This window comes from Epinephelus fuscoguttatus, linkage group LG7 (assembly GCF_011397635.1).
Source record: "Epinephelus fuscoguttatus linkage group LG7, E.fuscoguttatus.final_Chr_v1".
NCBI lineage: Eukaryota > Metazoa > Chordata > Actinopteri > Perciformes > Serranidae > Epinephelus > Epinephelus fuscoguttatus.
The window spans coordinates 13,982,772-13,999,781 of NC_064758.1; the positions used below are offsets into that span (position 1 = coordinate 13,982,772).

General features: G+C 42.3%; 1 protein-coding gene across 3 annotated transcripts; it reads left to right on the forward strand.

Moving 5' to 3' along the window:
* Positions 1–1,260: 1,260 nt before the first annotated feature.
* Positions 1,261–17,005, forward strand: cdk11b (cyclin-dependent kinase 11B). Of its 3 annotated transcripts, none has more exons than XM_049580171.1 (20): positions 1,261–1,316; positions 2,392–2,522; positions 2,970–3,109; positions 4,879–5,006; positions 5,114–5,258; positions 5,854–6,029; positions 6,591–6,716; positions 6,821–6,919; positions 7,549–7,665; positions 7,772–7,852; positions 8,536–8,756; positions 8,854–8,944; positions 9,034–9,155; positions 9,242–9,347; positions 9,463–9,584; positions 10,565–10,672; positions 11,033–11,149; positions 12,518–12,666; positions 15,600–15,789; positions 16,385–17,005. In XM_049580171.1, exons 2-20 carry the CDS (start codon positions 2,412–2,414, stop codon positions 16,475–16,477), a joined length of 2,442 nt encoding a protein of 813 aa, XP_049436128.1. In that variant the 5' UTR covers positions 1,261–1,316; positions 2,392–2,411; the 3' UTR covers positions 16,478–17,005. The 3 variants fall into 3 exon arrangements, with proteins under 3 accessions (XP_049436128.1, XP_049436127.1, XP_049436129.1); XM_049580170.1 differs by lacking the exon at positions 1,261–1,316 and adding an exon at positions 1,362–1,766; XM_049580172.1 differs by lacking the exon at positions 1,261–1,316 and adding an exon at positions 1,362–1,766 and having other exon boundaries at positions 5,893–6,029.
* Positions 17,006–17,010: the final 5 nt, after the last annotated feature.

Sequence of the window (17,010 nt, forward strand, 5' to 3'; positions counted from 1 at the left end):
AAGCAGCATTTTGATGTTGTAGTTGGTCCAAAATATAACAACTCAATATGTTGCTTCGTAGTTAAATCCAAGACAAAGCATCATAGTTTCCTAACTGATCACATATTTTGTAATTAAAAATCTGGAGAGGGAAGAGCTGATTTTCACTCTCTGAGCAGCCATAAATGAAAAAATTGGCAGATACACCCAACCCTCCACCACCCCCAACTCCACGTCCTCCTCCTGTCCTTGCTGGGCTGGCACTCAACACCCAGCCTCAGCCAAGAAAAGACAGGGTGGGGGACATGATGAGCAGCAGCAAACTCCATGAGAGAGTCAAAAAAATAAAGTGTTTCATAACGGACCACATGGTCGTGCTATTTCATCAAAGAAATCACTTGTTCTTCAGAGGAGGTTTAAAATCTGTCCTTGAACGCAGGGCCGTCGCAACCGGACAGGCAAACTAGGCAATTGCCTAGGGCCCCGAGCTGGAAGGGGGCCCCCAGAGACAGCTGACGTTGGTCCATATCAATGACAATATGATGGAACCCCTATAGACACTGCAACAACAACACGTTGGAATCCCCTCTAATGGGGCCCCCTACTAGCTGCTGCTTGCCAGTGGCTAAGTAGGGTGACCAAGAAGTCCTGCACTGTGCGGGACTGCACAGCATTTCTGTCTCTTTTCACGTGTCACGCAAATTGAGACCATGTCCCGCATGATTGGTTGCCACCTGCACTAGCACTGTTGGAGTACGGTAGGTACTGTAGTACTACGGTACTTTACGGTACCACTACTGTGGGATAAGTTCAAAGTCCAATCGCAAGAGGGTGAGTGACCATGCGACGGAGAAGTCCAGCTCCAGGTCCAGTAATTTCCTCTTTGTTGATTTCATGACTGCCCAGAAATACCTTAACAGCCGAGCTGTGGCGGCATGGGCGGCACACGTGATGTGTCAGAGGAGAAACGTGGTGCCTTGCCTGGGGTCCCCAGAGTGTCTTGAAACAGCCCTGCTTGAACGATTTGGGTCTTTTGAGAACGTTTGAGGCCTCCTCTGTTGCTTTGACCATGAAAAAACATAAAAACCGCTACTCTTGATCCTGTATTTTTTAATAAACCCACAGCAAACTATTTTAACCAGCATGAGATGTGCTTAGTATTTTACCAGGATGCCCTTGATTTGTGTTTATTTATTTTTATTTTATTTTATTTTATGATTTTATTTTATTTTATTTTATGTGAGGAAGTCTTTGTTTCACATCGGAAGTTTTACAGACGGACGTTGAGACTGTGTTGAGACTTCCGGTGTGCCAAAATACCGCTGCGCATACTTCAGGTTTGTCCAACCATTCCACCTGCTCGCTTTCTCATTTCATTGTTTTCTGTATTAAGGCTTTTAAGCGCAGCTGCGGACACAGCCATAGGTTCTCCATGTTATAACTCTGCCAGCTGTACCAACTATTCCTTTTTAAATCATGTAGTTAGCTACAGAAGTTGTTTAGCAACAGTCGACCATGCTAGTTTTAGCTAGCTAACGTTAGCGAGCTAATGTATTAGAACCAACCGCTGGACTCAAAACGGTCAACTGGTTGTAAGTTTAGAATTAATGAACTCATCAACCACTGCGTTTTGTTTGCTGGTACCATAAAATCTAGCCACTGGTTTATTCGTAAACAATTAACGTCAACTGTCCTATTAACGTTTGCTAACCGCTAACGGGCATAACGTTACCGATGCGTCGTAGCGATAATTGGATGCCACAAGTAAGACCTTACTAAAAACATAGGTATGCGACCTCAGTCCATTCATTTATTATTCATATGCGTTGATGTATTTGTGGTTAATTTGACTGTGTTTGCAGTAGTAGTGTTTAAACCTGGAATGTGTTTCAGGGTGACATCCCTGGGAATAACAGGCCTGTGATGAGTTAATTAAGCTTTGTATCAAAAATCATTGCTGCCTGCTGCACTGGTATATGCAGAACGGGTCGCGAATGTGAATTTGTAGTTGAAGATGTTATGTCACTCTGTGATTGTTAAATAATTGCTGATTTACAGCAAGGCCTCAAAATTCTATATTTTGAATGGCAATTCTGCGAAGTTTTAATTTCCCCTGGACCAAGGAAGTCAACTTGAGGTGTTAAAGCAGACTGTATCAATGAGGAAAAGTATACGCTTCTGCTAGTATAATTTACAAGTGGTCTTATTTTGACAACTTACATAAACAGCTTACTTAAAAAAAATGCAAGATAACTTGAAGAAACAGTGACCAACAGGTGGCAGGCTCTTTTCTGTCACAGATCTCTTATAACTGTATAAGTCTAACTCTTTATGATTCAAATGAATTTAATTCTGAATTGAAATGACATGTAACAAACACTTGTGCGTATGTGGTTGTGTGATGTGGGGCAGGCGGTGGAGAGTGGACGCTGATGGGGGACGAAAAGGAATCCTGGAAAGTAAAAACTCTAGACGAAATCCTACAGGAGAAGAAACGCAGAAGAGAATTAGAAGAGAGAACAGATCCCAAGCGCCAGAAAAATGTAAAGTATCTCAAAGCTATTGTAAGACGCATATGACCTTTACTTGTTTATGCAGTGCTGAAAGCAATCAAGAGTCACCCTTATCCTAGCTATCAGTTTTATTTGATTTCATTGTTTTGTTTTTTTTTGTTTGTTTGTTTTTTATCAAAAACCACCCAGGTAACTTCGAAAATAGATAATTATAATGGCAAATTGAAGAAAAATTAAAGACTTGAAAACAAAGATTTTACTCTTGATAGTCTTGTAAGCCTAGTATCTATAAATGTTCTTGTTGCGTTTGTTATATTCATTATTATTCTGTCGCTTTATACAAGAGTTTTAATTAACCATTCTCTAAATGCTGCTTAAAAAGCCTTTGGAGCAAGATATACATAGAGAAACTGTTGTGGTGTTTCATGATGTTTCCTTAACTTTAACCACATAGTCTGCTCTTCTTGTCTTGCACAGTTCACACAGGGCCTTGTTCCACAGTCGGATGATCGGGAAGCCAAACGAGATACTCCGGAGGAAGGAGAACTACGGGATCAAAGGATGGAAATAACAATTCGTAATTCCCCGTACACACGGGAGGACTCAACAGAGGACAGGTACTTGCAGTTGCAGGAAAAAAAATATGAGTGCATTTCATGGTTGACATAGTATGAATCTAGTGGTGGAACTTCAAAGTATGTACATACAGTGGTGGAAAAAAGTTTTCGGACACCCTTAAAATTTTACACAATCTCAAATATTATCATGAAATATTTGTGGAAAAATCTTTTTTGTGTTTCAAAAGGTGTGGCTGCATTAGACAGATACAAACAAATACAAATTATATTTTTTTGTTTATTGTTTACAAGAAAAACTAAATTCTTGACAGTTTCAATATGTCAGTTCTCAACATTGTCGTTATCAAAGTCAACAAATAACAGAGAATGTGTTCAAAACTGAACAAAAAAATAAATAAACCATCAGATCATCAAATTAATATTTAGTAGTCCTGCCATTGGCACGTAGTAGAGCTCTAATCATGGCTGGCATGTTCCCCACGAGCCTTTCACACTGTTGAGGGGTAATCTTGTTCCATCCTTTTTGAATTACTGCTTTTAATTCTTCTAAATTCTTTGGTTTATGCTTTGAAACAGACCTTTTGATAATCCACCACAGATTTTCAATGGGGCTCATAGATTGAGCTGGAAGACCTGACTGTGCTCCTGCAGCCAAGTTCTACTGGCCTTGGATGTGTGGCAAGGGGCATTATCTTGTTGAAACATCCAGTTTTTACCTCGTGGAACAGTGCGCGCGCAGAAGGAGCATGTGGATTTTGAGAATGGTACAATACTTGGTAGAGTTCAATGTGCCATCACAGACAGTGAGATGACCAACACCAGCAGCACTCATGCATCCCCAAACCATGATACTGCCTCCACCATGCTTGACAGTAGGTACTGTACATGCTGGAGATAATGCTTCGCCTGGCTTTCTGCACTCACATTAGGAGGAGGAAGATAAAGCTGGAAACTGGACTCATCTGACCACAAAATCTTCTTCCAATTCCTGGCTGTCCAGTTCTTGTGTGCCTGGGCCCAGCGACGCCGGGCTAACCTCTGTCTCTCATTGATCAGGGGCTTCTTGATAGCCTTGTAGGACCTTAAGCCATGGTCTAAAAGTCGGCCACGTACAGTGCGGGTGGGACACTGGACACCAGTTTGGTTTGACCACTGCTGCTGAAGCTCCTGTGATGTCATTCGGCGGTTTTGCCTGCACATGCGGATCAGGATGCGGTCATTTCTTGCTGAAGAAACCCTTGGACGCCCAGATCTTGGTTTGTCTTCCAAGCTGTTGGTCTGCCTGTATTTCTGCAGAGTGTATCCAACTGCTGAAGGACTGCATCTGCACTTCCTGGCTATCTGGCGGCAGCTGTACCCTTCCTGGCTGAGAATCTTTATCTTCAGGCGTGTTTCCTGCGTTAGGTTCCTTGTTTTAGCCATTTTTGTGTCTGAAGAACTTTCAAATGTGCTGGCTTTATGTAGACACGAAGCTTGGCAACAAAAATTGTGTCTTTTAATAAAAAGAACGACCTTCATCACTGGTACCAAAATGACCCAATACTCAAAATTTCTTATGTATTTTTATGGAACCAATCAATTTTAAGTTTTTAATGGCTTTTTTAGGATTTATTTAGTATTTTGGCTGTGACTGTACTAAAAGAAATTGTACCTGAAGACCTAAGAGTGATTCTTAATGCAATATTTCACAAATGCATGGGGTGTCCGAAAACTTTTTTCCACCACTGTATGTCATGGTCTTCAAAATGATATGCCACATAGTGTTGCTGGCAGTTTAGAGTCTCAATGTTTTCTTTACATTTCTGCAGGGGTGAAGAAGATGAATCATTAGCAATCAAGCCTCCACAGCAAATAGCAAGGAAAGACAAGTCTCACCACAGAAAGGAAGAAAAAAGAAAAGATAAAAGACGTCATCGCAGTCACTCTGCTGAAGGAGGTGTGGGAGTAAAACACATAAACACAAACGTGTTTTATAGCTGAATACAACATGTTTGGAACTATTTTGTAGGACCTGCTTTCACTAATGGCTTTTATCGTCTACAGCAGGGAAACATGTACGACCAAAAGACAAAGAAAAGGAGCGAGAGAATGATCGCAGGAAGCGTCAGTGGGAGGAAGACAAAGCCCGACGAGACTGGGAGAGGCAGAAACGAAGGGTAGAGGCCAGAGCTCATTCACGCAGAGAGAGGTGAGCATCAACTCTAGAAAGGCACCGTATGTTAGATTATCTTTGATGAATTCAGACACAGAAGTGTTGATTCTTTTGTCACTTAACTGTGATAAATATATGCAAACATCTGTTTGTTTGTTTTGTTTGTTTTTTTGGGAGTAAGTATTCAACTTGCCAAGATGTTGCAACATAAAAATATTTTTCATTTTTTTCACAAAGCCAGAGCTACTGCCCTGTATATTTAGATGTAGATGTGATTACTGAACATATCTGCAGTTACACAAAACAATAATTGTTAGTGAGTGAGGGGGCTGCCCATCGACAGGCACCCGGAACGGTGGGGGGGTTCGGTGTCTTGCTCAGGGGCACCCCGGCAGTGCCCAGGAGGTGAACTGGCACCTCTCCAGCTACCAGTCCACGCTCCATATTTTTAGTCTGGGCGTGGACTTGAACCGGCGACCCTCCAGTTCCCAAGCCAAGTCCCTACGGACTGAGCTACTGCCGTAACTGTAACTGTGACTTGTACCTGTATGTTTCAGTAAGACCAGTTTTGACAACTTAAAGTAAAAATATGAAAGCATTGACAAGATTGGACTTTTGGTTGTCTGGACAGACCCCGATTGGACTCTCCTGGGTTTTTTTTGGACCACAGGGACCGGCTGGAACAGCAGGAGCGCCAGCGTGAACGGGACCGAAAGCTCCGGGAACAGCAGAAAGAGCAACGGGAGTTGAAGGATCGGGAGAGGAGGGCTGAGGAGCGACGCAAAGAGCGAGACAGTCGCCGAGAAGGTCAGTGAATGAACATAATCACCAGGTTTTGTCACCTTGAGACAAGCTAGCTGTTTCCTCTTGCCGTCTGTCTTTATGCTACGCTATGCTAAACATGTCCTGTTTCCAGTTCCGTAATTGACATCTTCTTGTCTCACTCTCGGAAAGAAAGCAGTTAATATTACCCAAAATGTTCAATGATTTCTTGAAGCTCAAAATCCAAAGCAGCCACTGTTTCTGTTCTATAATTAATCACAAGGATTGTGTTTATTATAAACCCTGTGTATGCTGATGCTATATCTGCAACACTCATTAAAGTTCAATTGAAACGGCATTTTGAGAGTATCTAGCTTCAGTATTGTGACATGTCTCTGATGAACCAGGATTGGCAGGTGGGATATAACTTTGGAAGGAATTTGATCTGTTCACTGAAAAGTGGGCGTGTCATACTGGTGAGGCCCTGACGGTGTAACACCTGGCGATAACACCTGAAGACACACTGACTTAGCATGCTGTTGGTAACTAGCTAACTAGTGTTTTTCTTTTAATTTCAACTTGAATAATAGACTTTCCTGTCCACAGTGCCGTCTCACCACCGCATGCTACCTGATGAGTATGAGGACAAGTCAAAACAAAGTCACCGCAGCCGAAGTCCCGTCCGCACTCCCCGGGACAGATCGGAACACAGCGAACCACGGAAAAGTGGAAGTGAGTTTATTAATGTATTAATTATAATCCCACTGACTCACTTTCCCCAAGATCATCATTGTTTCATACATTTCAGAATAACTCACACTGAGTTTTGTCCGCAGCATTGAAGGAGGAGAAGCCAGAGGGCAAAGACCTGCTCGCAGACCTCCAGGACATCAGTGACAGTGAAAGGAAGACCAGCTCAGGAGAATCCTCCATTGGTAAATGGTTATGTAACTTTGGTTGTCCACTAGGGCTGCCACTAATGATTATTTTCATTGTCGACTAATCTGTCGATTATTTCTTCAATTAGTCGACTAATCATTTCATCGAAAAATGTGTTAAAATGTTGAAAAATGTTGGTCTGTCTCGCTCAAACCCCAAAATTACGTCATCTAATGTCTTGTTTCCTACTCACGCCAAAGGGTTATAGTTCACTGTCACGGGAGAGTGTGTAAAGCTGCCGATATCTGAACGTAAGAAGCTGCAATAAGAGTATTTTGGGGTACTTTTATAGTACTTTTCTATGAAAAATGACTCAAACCGATTAGTCGACTACTAAAATAGTCACGAATTATTTTAATAGTCGATTAGTCATCGATTAGTCGACTAGTTGTGGCAGCCCTTTTGTCCACTGTAAATAGTTAACACTCCCGGGAGGCCTGACTTCTTTGGTAGGACATTTTCACTTTTCATAATAATCAGGAAGCTGAAATGAGTGTAATCACTCACTTATATTAATCATTATAGCTTTGAACTGTACAAGAAGAGATAGGTGGATCAGAAGTATCATAGGAATGGACCAACTATTTTTTAAACATTGTTCTTATATCTTCTTCACCCTGTCTAGCATCAGGATCAGGCTCTGACGAAGAGGATGATGATGACGAAGAGGAGTCCAGCAGCCAGAGTGAGGGCGAAGAGGAGGAGTCTGTTTCGGGTTCAGGAAGATCTGAGCAGAGTGCAGGTAAAACTGTCAAAAACCACTACTATGACTATTGGGACTTAAGTTGCTGTGTCAGGTCCAGTTACACAACATTACGTGTTTGACATGGTGACTTCCTCCCTTTCAGAGGACGTGAGTGAGGACGAGCAGTCAGTGGAGGACTTTGAAGAGGAGAGAGAAAATGGAAATCTCAATCACATACCCGCAGGTGAGTGAACATGCTACTTACAATGTCTGTAAAGAAACAGTGTTAACAGTTTGACATGTTCCTGAACTTGGAAAGTCATCTAAAGGAATACTTGATAAATCACTCTCATGATGCAGATGTACTGCAGCTTGAACAAGTTGTAATTATTTGTGTTGAATGCTGTAAAAAAAAATGTAAACAGTTGATGTCTGGAAACCATTTTAGATGGGAACGTTGCGTGGCCAGTTGAAAGAACCCATAAATCACATTTGGGTCAGTAAAAGTTTGGCTTGTCTGCTGAATATTTGGCAGTTTTATAAATAATTCTTCTTTTGAAGGTTAACAGATCGCCTCGCCAGGATTCATCTCTGCAGGGTTCTTGATGGAGCGATCTGTGATCCAAATACAAACAAGAATGTAGCCCAGCCACTAAAAGTTCAAAACACAGAACTAGAAACTGATGTGAGGAATACAGGGACTAACACTGGGCAACACCTTAAAATAATGAAGTCCTAAAGGGATAGTTCAGATCTGAACAGTGACCGGCCCTTTGTTCATACGAAACATGACCCTGATGAGGTCATCAAGCCCAAGTTGTTATTCATACTAAAGGTGTTGCTATTATTTTGACCTCTCTGTGTCTAAATTCTAGCAGCTCAAATGCACTTACCAACACTAAACTGACTTCACCCCTCGCCTCACAGTGCCAGAGTCCCGCTTTGATCATGACTCAGAGGAGAGTGGTGAGGACATGGAGGAAGAAGAGGAGGAGGAAGAGGAGGATGCAGGAGAGGGTGACCCCACGCCTCAGTCTCAAACTCACTCTGGCCCCCCTACCCCAGAAGAAAACTACATCCCAGACTCGCCCCCAATTTCACCTGTGGAGCTGAAGAAGGAGCTGCCCAAATATCTGCCTGCTTTACAGGTTGGTACAGACAACGCAATTATTCATCCAGCTTAGCCACAATGTAATCATGTGATGCAAGCTAGTATGTTGAGGTCTCCATTTTTATTGTTTTCAGGGTTGTCGCAGTGTTGAGGAATTCCAGTGCTTGAACAGAATAGAAGAGGGAACCTACGGTGTGGTGTACAGAGCCAAGGACAAAAAGACGGGTATGAAAATAAGCATGTCGCTCCATTTGCTTTCGGGGTTCTCATATGTGTTCATTGGTGATATAATAATTGCGGTCTCATGTTTGCAGATGAAATTGTGGCCTTGAAAAGGTTGAAGATGGAGAAGGAGAAGGAGGGCTTCCCCATCACCTCTTTAAGAGAAATCAACACTATCCTCAAAGCTCAGCACCCAAACATCGTCACAGTGAGGGTGAGAGAACTTGAAAACTCCTTCTTCATTTAACACTTTACTTGGCTTTTATGGAAATCTAACCCTGTTTTTTATTTTTATATTAGGAAATAGTTGTTGGAAGTAACATGGACAAGATCTACATCGTGATGAACTATGTAGAACATGACCTGAAGAGTCTGATGGAAACCATGAAGCAGCCCTTCCTGCCAGGTAAAGTGAGACATTGTTGAGCTCTGGTCCATCTCTGTGTCTCATTGTTTATGGGTTAAGCATTAAATCTTTTGCCTCGCCACAGCTCCGTTAAAGCATTATGTTTGTCTCTCAGGTGAAGTAAAGACTCTGATGATCCAGCTGCTGCGAGGTGTCCGACATCTCCACGATAACTGGATTCTGCATCGTGACCTGAAGACGTCTAACCTGTTGCTGAGCCACAAGGGTATCCTCAAGGTATGCTTGGACTTCTTACTCAGGCCCTGCCAACTTCAGAGGCTAGATAATTAGTTGTTACCTTGGCAACAAGTACTCTAACTGGGGTCCTTGAGAGCAGCCAGTCCACAGCAAGTACAAGTTGTTTTCAGCTAAATATTTGTTTGAACTTTGGATTGAAAGTTCAAAATGTCCGTATTTCTGGGCTTTCTAGGAAATGTAGGAAATCATTAACCGAAGTAAACAAGGTAGAGACAGAGAACATTTGTTTGGTTGAAATGCAATAAACATCACAGATTAATGGATAACAGCGAGGCCTTTTGAATGGTACTAGATGCATTTTCCCAATCACAGAACTTCTTTATGTATGACTGGGGATATACATATATACAGCCCCACTTCAAAAAGCCCGAACTATCCCTTTAAGGGCACTTCCAATCCTGGAATTATGACTTGATTAAACATTACTTAAAGAATTGGATTTAAAGGGGGCTAACAAAAAGCCTAACCTTCAAATAAATAAAATCACATTTTCTGCTTAAAAATTGATCCATTTTTACGAGTACAGAAACTCGTAAAAAGGGTTCTTTTAATCCATCTTCTGATGATGTAAAACTTTCTCCTGAGCTTGCAGCAATACAGCACAGTTCCACAAACAACACATGATTACTAAAGGTCAATTAGAGCATGAATTTCTGGCAAAACAAAGCGCAGACGGCGTCCGTGTGTAAATAAACGTTGCTTTTACAGTCAGTGTGAATTTTATGCAAGCTGACAATAGAAAATATGAATCACACTGCATCTTGTAATTTTTCAAATCCAGTATGACTATGCTGTACCGTGCCGCACCCAAGTATATGTTCATTTGACCTCCTTTGAGACGTTGAAAGATTTATGGAATAATCACCTTTTTAAGGCGTCATTTTAATGCTGAGGTATTGTTCTTTCACCCAAAATGAAATGTAGTGTTGTTAATGCGAGCCAACTGTCCTTCACTGTAGATTGGCGACTTTGGTTTGGCCCGAGAGTACGGTTCCCCCCTGAAGCCCTACACCCCTGTCGTGGTGACCCTGTGGTACCGATCACCAGAGCTGCTGCTTGGAGCCAAGGTGAGAATTCAAGTTCACACCACACTTCACGGGAACCAGATGAAATACCTTGCAATAACTGAAACTACACATACTAAGGTTATGTATTTTTCAGACACGCGGTTACATCATCTTGATTGATTTGATTTAACCAAAGATTTATTTCAAGGAGGAGAATAGTTTATAGGATACCAAATACCACTGAAACACTATTTGAGTTTTACGATATATGACTTACAGCCAGACATTCGCAGTCCAGCAGCCCATCAGAGCACATCCACGTTCACACACACGAAACAGACTCCAACGTAAAGTTTGCCAGGCAGACTGTCTACTTTGTGTTTCTGCGGACTGCCACTGTGTTTGCTCTTCTCTCCGCAGGAGTACTCCACAGCTGTGGACATGTGGTCAGTGGGCTGCATATTTGGCGAGCTCCTCACCCAGAAACCTCTCTTCCCTGGAAAATCTGAAATCGACCAAATTAACAAGATTTTTAAGGTAAATGCCCTTATTTGCTCGTTTAAAATGAAGGAAAACCTCACCATAATGGGTAAAGCTCTTCTGTTTACAGCCTTTAAATCTTTGAGTGTGTCGTCTGTCAGAGGAGTCAGCGTGTAGTGCACCACAGGGTGGAGCTGTTGGTGGATGTTAACCCAGCTGATGAAGTTATTATGAAACTGAGATGATCACCATATAGGATTTTTCCATAGTAGGAGAGAGAGTTGAGCTTTCATGATTGTTTTTCCAGAGCACAGCCTAGTAAGGTAAACCTGTTTACATTGGTGACGTATTTTAGGTGTCACAAACTAGACCGTCGCCTGCAGCCCTTTTCAGTTTGTACTATTCCTCTCTGCAATATTGAAATCAGATTCACTGACCAGTTAGCCCAGAATGTGTCCATGTCTGGTTGATAACAGCTGTTTTATTGAAGAGCATCAGTGCTAATTAACTGTAAAAGCAACCCGTCTGTTTGCAAGTGGAAAACTTTTAGTGTGAAGAGAGAACAGCAGGAGGTTCAGTTTGTAGCAGCTCTGATCCGGCTGAAAGCAATCAGTAAGCAGTAAAATAAGGTTGATGTGTGAACGCACAAACAGGAACTGTGGAGTGTATAAAACTCCAAACCACAGATATTGAGGTAGATGCTCCAAAAGTACTGAGAGCTGAACACAGAGACTACTAAAAGTTGCTCACTGGTCGACCTTTGGCTGTCTCTGCTTATTATCTACACTGGTTATATGCCAGTTCAGAATGTATCTGTGTCGAACAGGTTGGTCCCTTGGCCTCCTGTGTTGCAGCTTGCAGCTTTCCAAACAACTTCACACTAGACACTGCGCTTCTTGGGAGTATACACATCATTGGCTAACAGCTAGCTGTTTGGGACCGGGCCATCTCTGGGAACAAAAGCGCTCATTCAGAAGGTTGCATTTCTGATGCTTGAAAGTAAGGTCCCCTCTCAATACTTAACACTGTGTGTGCATCACTTCTAATAAATATGTCCTGAAGATTTCAAGGGCTTGCACTCAACACTGCACTTCTTGGTTCCTCAGCAGCACTCCTGCCAAGTGTGAGGTCGATCACATGAATGACTGTCAAGAAAATTAAGGGACAGACATACGTACAGAGACTCCTTCCATTATTGTCAGATAAAACATGACAGCTGTGTGGACTGCTGCACTCAGGCCTCTCCTACAGTCTTTATCAGTTATGTGTTAAGGTATTGAAATGTACTTAAGACTGGTTTATTGCCACGTGTCTGTGGTGGATGTTGACTTTTGACAAAGTGGGAATATTTCATGTCTATCTCTCCTTGTACTAACAATATGCCGGCTGCTGACTTGTGTGTGTATGTGTGTGTGTTGTCTGTAGGATCTGGGGTCACCCAGCGAGAAGATCTGGCCCGGCTACAGTGAGCTGCCCGCTGTGAAGAAGATGACTTTCACAGAGTATCCCTACAACAACCTGCGAAAGCGCTTTGGAGCGCTGCTCTCAGATCAAGGCTTTGACCTCATGAACAAGTAGGATTCTTAAAGGCTGTCTTACTCTAAATACACAACATTACACCTCAAACAGGCTGCACTGCATCTTCAGTACAGTCAGTTATTCCAACTGTAGCTGTGTGCACTGTGTATAGTTAACTGTGTGTTCTTGACAAACCAGTATAGTTGCCAAGGCACGATGAACACACCATAGAGTATTTGTTCCAGTAAATTAGGAAGAAATGACGAGTATTGAAAACATAAGCTTGGAATCATTGGTTTTAATGGTCTTATTATTAGTCGAAATTGTTTGACAATTTCTCCACTGGTTAAAAATATGTCCCCACACACATTGCATTATTTCCTATCCCCTCTTTGATACAACACAGACTAATATCAGTGAAAGGCAAATATCTGCCACTAATCAGTAACAATCAGCATGACTCCTACAGTGGAAATTGCCTTACTTGGATGAACCCATTGCTACCCTGTCAAGTTCTGTTACTCTTTCCAGCTCTTTTTATTCAGTCAGTGCATTTCTGGCAAGCCGACTTAAAACATGACAACGGTAGCGGAGTGGTAATTCATCAACATGCCTCAGCAGCAGTCCTGTTCCATCCCCTTGTTCCGTTTCACACACACACACTCACCATGGTGATGCTCCACACTACAGGAAAATGTTTTACAAAACACACATTTAATACGGAAAATCATTTTCACACAGGGAGTAATGGCTTCATAATTCTCCGGTGCACATTCCGAAGATCAGCATTGTTTAGCAGCTGCAAAGAGCAGAGGCGAGCGTTTCAGCTCTCCTCTCAGATCCTCACCCACCCACAGAGCCTTTTGCGTACACCTGTAAATGAAAACCATACTGCTGGGTTACCTCACAGCTGCAGAGGATGGCAACAGCATGTCCACTGTGGAGGGATCACGGCTCAGTGGAAGTTTGGCACCTGTCCAGTGCAGCTGAAACCTTCCAGCTGTCAGAAGACTCACGAGGCGTTTACCCAGGGACAGATTCAGACCTCAGGAGGTCAACACGTAGAGAAGTGCGGTTTGGAAGGCTTGAGGCAGAGCAGCGTAGGAAAAGTTCAGAGGTGTAGTTTGGCAGGTTGACATCACAGAGTGGTTAGAATGTCACACCCCCTGTGTAGTAAAGTGTTTTAGGATTGGAGCCTTTCGCATCCAACCTGAGAAGGGATTTTTGAACTTGCTCTATTCACTACTTTACTATGGGAAGTGCCATAATATGTACAGCCAGATAATATCCTGGGCCTCAAGACCTAGACGACTGCTGGTTCATATCCCAGCTATAAACAAGTCTTTATGGCTTGAATTAAAACCAGCAGGGCTCCTAGGTCCTGGGGATGCTGAGGAAGAGGAAGTTCACAGGTGCAGGAAGAGCGCACATTTTTGGAATTCCAAAACAAAAACAATGATGTTGATGCAAGTGGATGATTGTCCCTTTCAGTGCCAGTATTGGCCCCATGTGTCAGAAAGCAGGTATTAGTCCAATCCCAGCCAGTTACCCTTCTCAGGGATTCCTCCTGCTGAAAAACAAAGACAGTTTTTTTTTTCAGTAAAATCTTTTCAGGCTGGTTTTAATCATTTACCGCAGTGCCCCTGCTCACACATGGAAGATTCTAATCAGACACAGCTAGAAAGCCAATTATCACAATGAGCAGCTCCCCATTATGCTGTGTTGATCCTGTCATAACCAATTAGGACTCCTTGCACAAACCCACTGGCCCCTCATGTCAGGCCTGTATCTTGTGTCCAGATTGTCTGCCTAAGTGTTTAGTTAATACAGCTGATTCAAAGTTACACCACTAGGCCTGTATGGGGATTTCTGCACATGGAGGCGAGGATACTCTGCCTGCAATTACGTCCTATTAAACTAAATTAAAACTCAGCTGGTGCATTTTCAGCCTTCAAATGTCCTCAAAAGTTTCCCATGAGTCAGAACCATCAGGGGGCAGAACTTCTGTCTTGGTAACATCCTTTTTTGTCGACATAGAAGCAGCTTTGTCAGCATCATCTCTGCTCGCATCTTTTTTTGGCTATTTTGTAGTCACTATTTTTCTGACTCCAGAGCAGAAAGGTGATGCCATCGTAGAGAGGCATGAGGCGTACCTTCCCCTTCTAGTGTCCCCCATGGGACCACAGCAACAAACAAATAACTTTTTGATCCTACTTGTAGTGTACCATGAATGTTAATTTAAAACATTTTTTTTAGTCAAGAGTTGCAGTTTGTCGTGTTACTGTTTAGTTTTGTTTGAAACCGCTTAGTTAACTATATCATATCTTACCTGATGGGTTTTATCCAACAACTCCTGGTCTTTTGTGTCAGCTAGAGAGCGAAAGAATAAGCAAGAACCGTTGCTTGTGAGAATACATCCCATTATAAAACACACAGGCATCACAGCTTTAGTCAGAGAGGAAGGTATGATGTTACGTCAACAGATTTACGACAAACAGCGACTTTTTTGACATACAAAACTATCTTTAAAATGACAAACTTTATAGGTGTAATTCATGGCACAATTTAGATGGGATCAGAAAATTATTTCTCTCTAATCTACATATTTTTTCTGATATAAGGTCCCACAGTGGTCTACCTGAAGCGGAGGGACTTCGCCTCTCTGTAATCCTTAATCCCTCCTTTAAAGCCCTGATTGGTTAGAAAAACACCAGACTTATTTGAGTTGCGGAAAAAATTGGAGATGAGAGCAGCCACCCAGGGATCTGACCCAGATGACCTTTTTTTTTTTTTTTTTTTTTTTTTTTAACCAAAATAAGTTTAAAAATCAAGTTTCACAATTGATCACTCTACACACAGACGTCTCTGTGTAAAGAATTAAAGCCCACATGGCAGTCCAAGCTGCGTGGTTACCTGTGCTTCTTTAATAACATATCACTGAAAGTGCATGAGCATCTCCATATCAATTCAGCCATCATCTGTTTTGCAGATTCCTCACCTACTGCCCCAGTAAGAGGATTTTATCAGATGAAGGGCTCAAGCACGAGTACTTCCGCGAGACGCCGTTGCCCATCGACCCGTCCATGTTCCCCACCTGGCCGGCCAAGAGTGAGCAACAGAGGGTGAAGAGAGGCACCAGTCCTCGTCCACCCGAGGGAGGCCTGGGCTACAGTCACCTGGTAAGGACATTAGGCTCCACTTTCTCCATTACATACAGCTACCAGGCTTTCCGAACGCTGTCTGTGTTAAATAGATTACAGACCTACAGGCTTCTGCTTTGTGTCCGGGTATTTCCTCCTTGTGTTTTCCATGATGAGCACCCTTTAGTCCCTAATGTTTTCAGCAGTGGTCCTACCCACCCAGAAGCTTATGGCAGATACTGATGTTTTTCAGTGGTAGTTAGTGTTGATATTTGCTGCCGTACTGAGAAATTAGACCATTTCATGCCAAAAGTATCAGTTGTTCATGTCAGTTTTATTCTTACCAAAGTGGAAAATCTTGTGAAACAGACTTTGGGACATTAAAACTCCACTGAAACCCAGGAAAGTAATAACTATAATAATATGAATAAACATGTTCATGCATATTTGTGCGGAATACAATCTAAATGCCTCATTGGAATTATTCAGGTTAAGGGGTTACCAAAGGTTACCAGTGTAGTGTGAATCAGTTCTATAATAAATATATGGGCAATAAAACTGCATTTAATCACAAATGATTAAACTGACTGCAGTCATTAACCATAAGTTAACTTTGTTTGCATAATCTCTCCAGGGCGATGACGACCTAAGAGACACAGGCTTCCACCTGACAACCAGCAACCAGGGAGCGTCTGCAGTCGGTCCAGGATTCAGCCTCAAATTCTGAGCCCCGAACTGCAGGATGCCTGGCTGTCTAAAAGCGGGAGCAAAGAGTTCTGGGACTTGTTCTTCTGGAATTGGACAGTGTCACTGGTTTACAGCTATAAACCAGGTCAATATCTGATCAATTACAAGTGTTACCATATAGTCAGGACTGTCTCACAGCAAGACTGGTGGCTCAACATGTTGACTCTCCAGAATTTTCGCTTCGACTTTTCGCTCCTCCTTATTTTCAAGCCATCTCACCGTATTAAATGTGGCCATTTTATCTCTTAAAGAGGAGACACGACCATACATCTGTTATAAGTTTAGCTCTCATGTTTGACTTTTGTTTTATTTTCCCTTTTCTACTTCATGAGAGAGGACCAGATTTTCTAAATGGTTGGTATTTCCTGGCTGCCTGAGCTACTGTATAATGATGCAGCATTGGCTGTGTTTTCCATCCAGCATTATGTTAGAAATTCACTTAGGGCTGTCAATGTCACTCAATGACAGGGGGACAATGTTTTTGCTAGAAATAAAGTTTGAAACTTTGTTTTG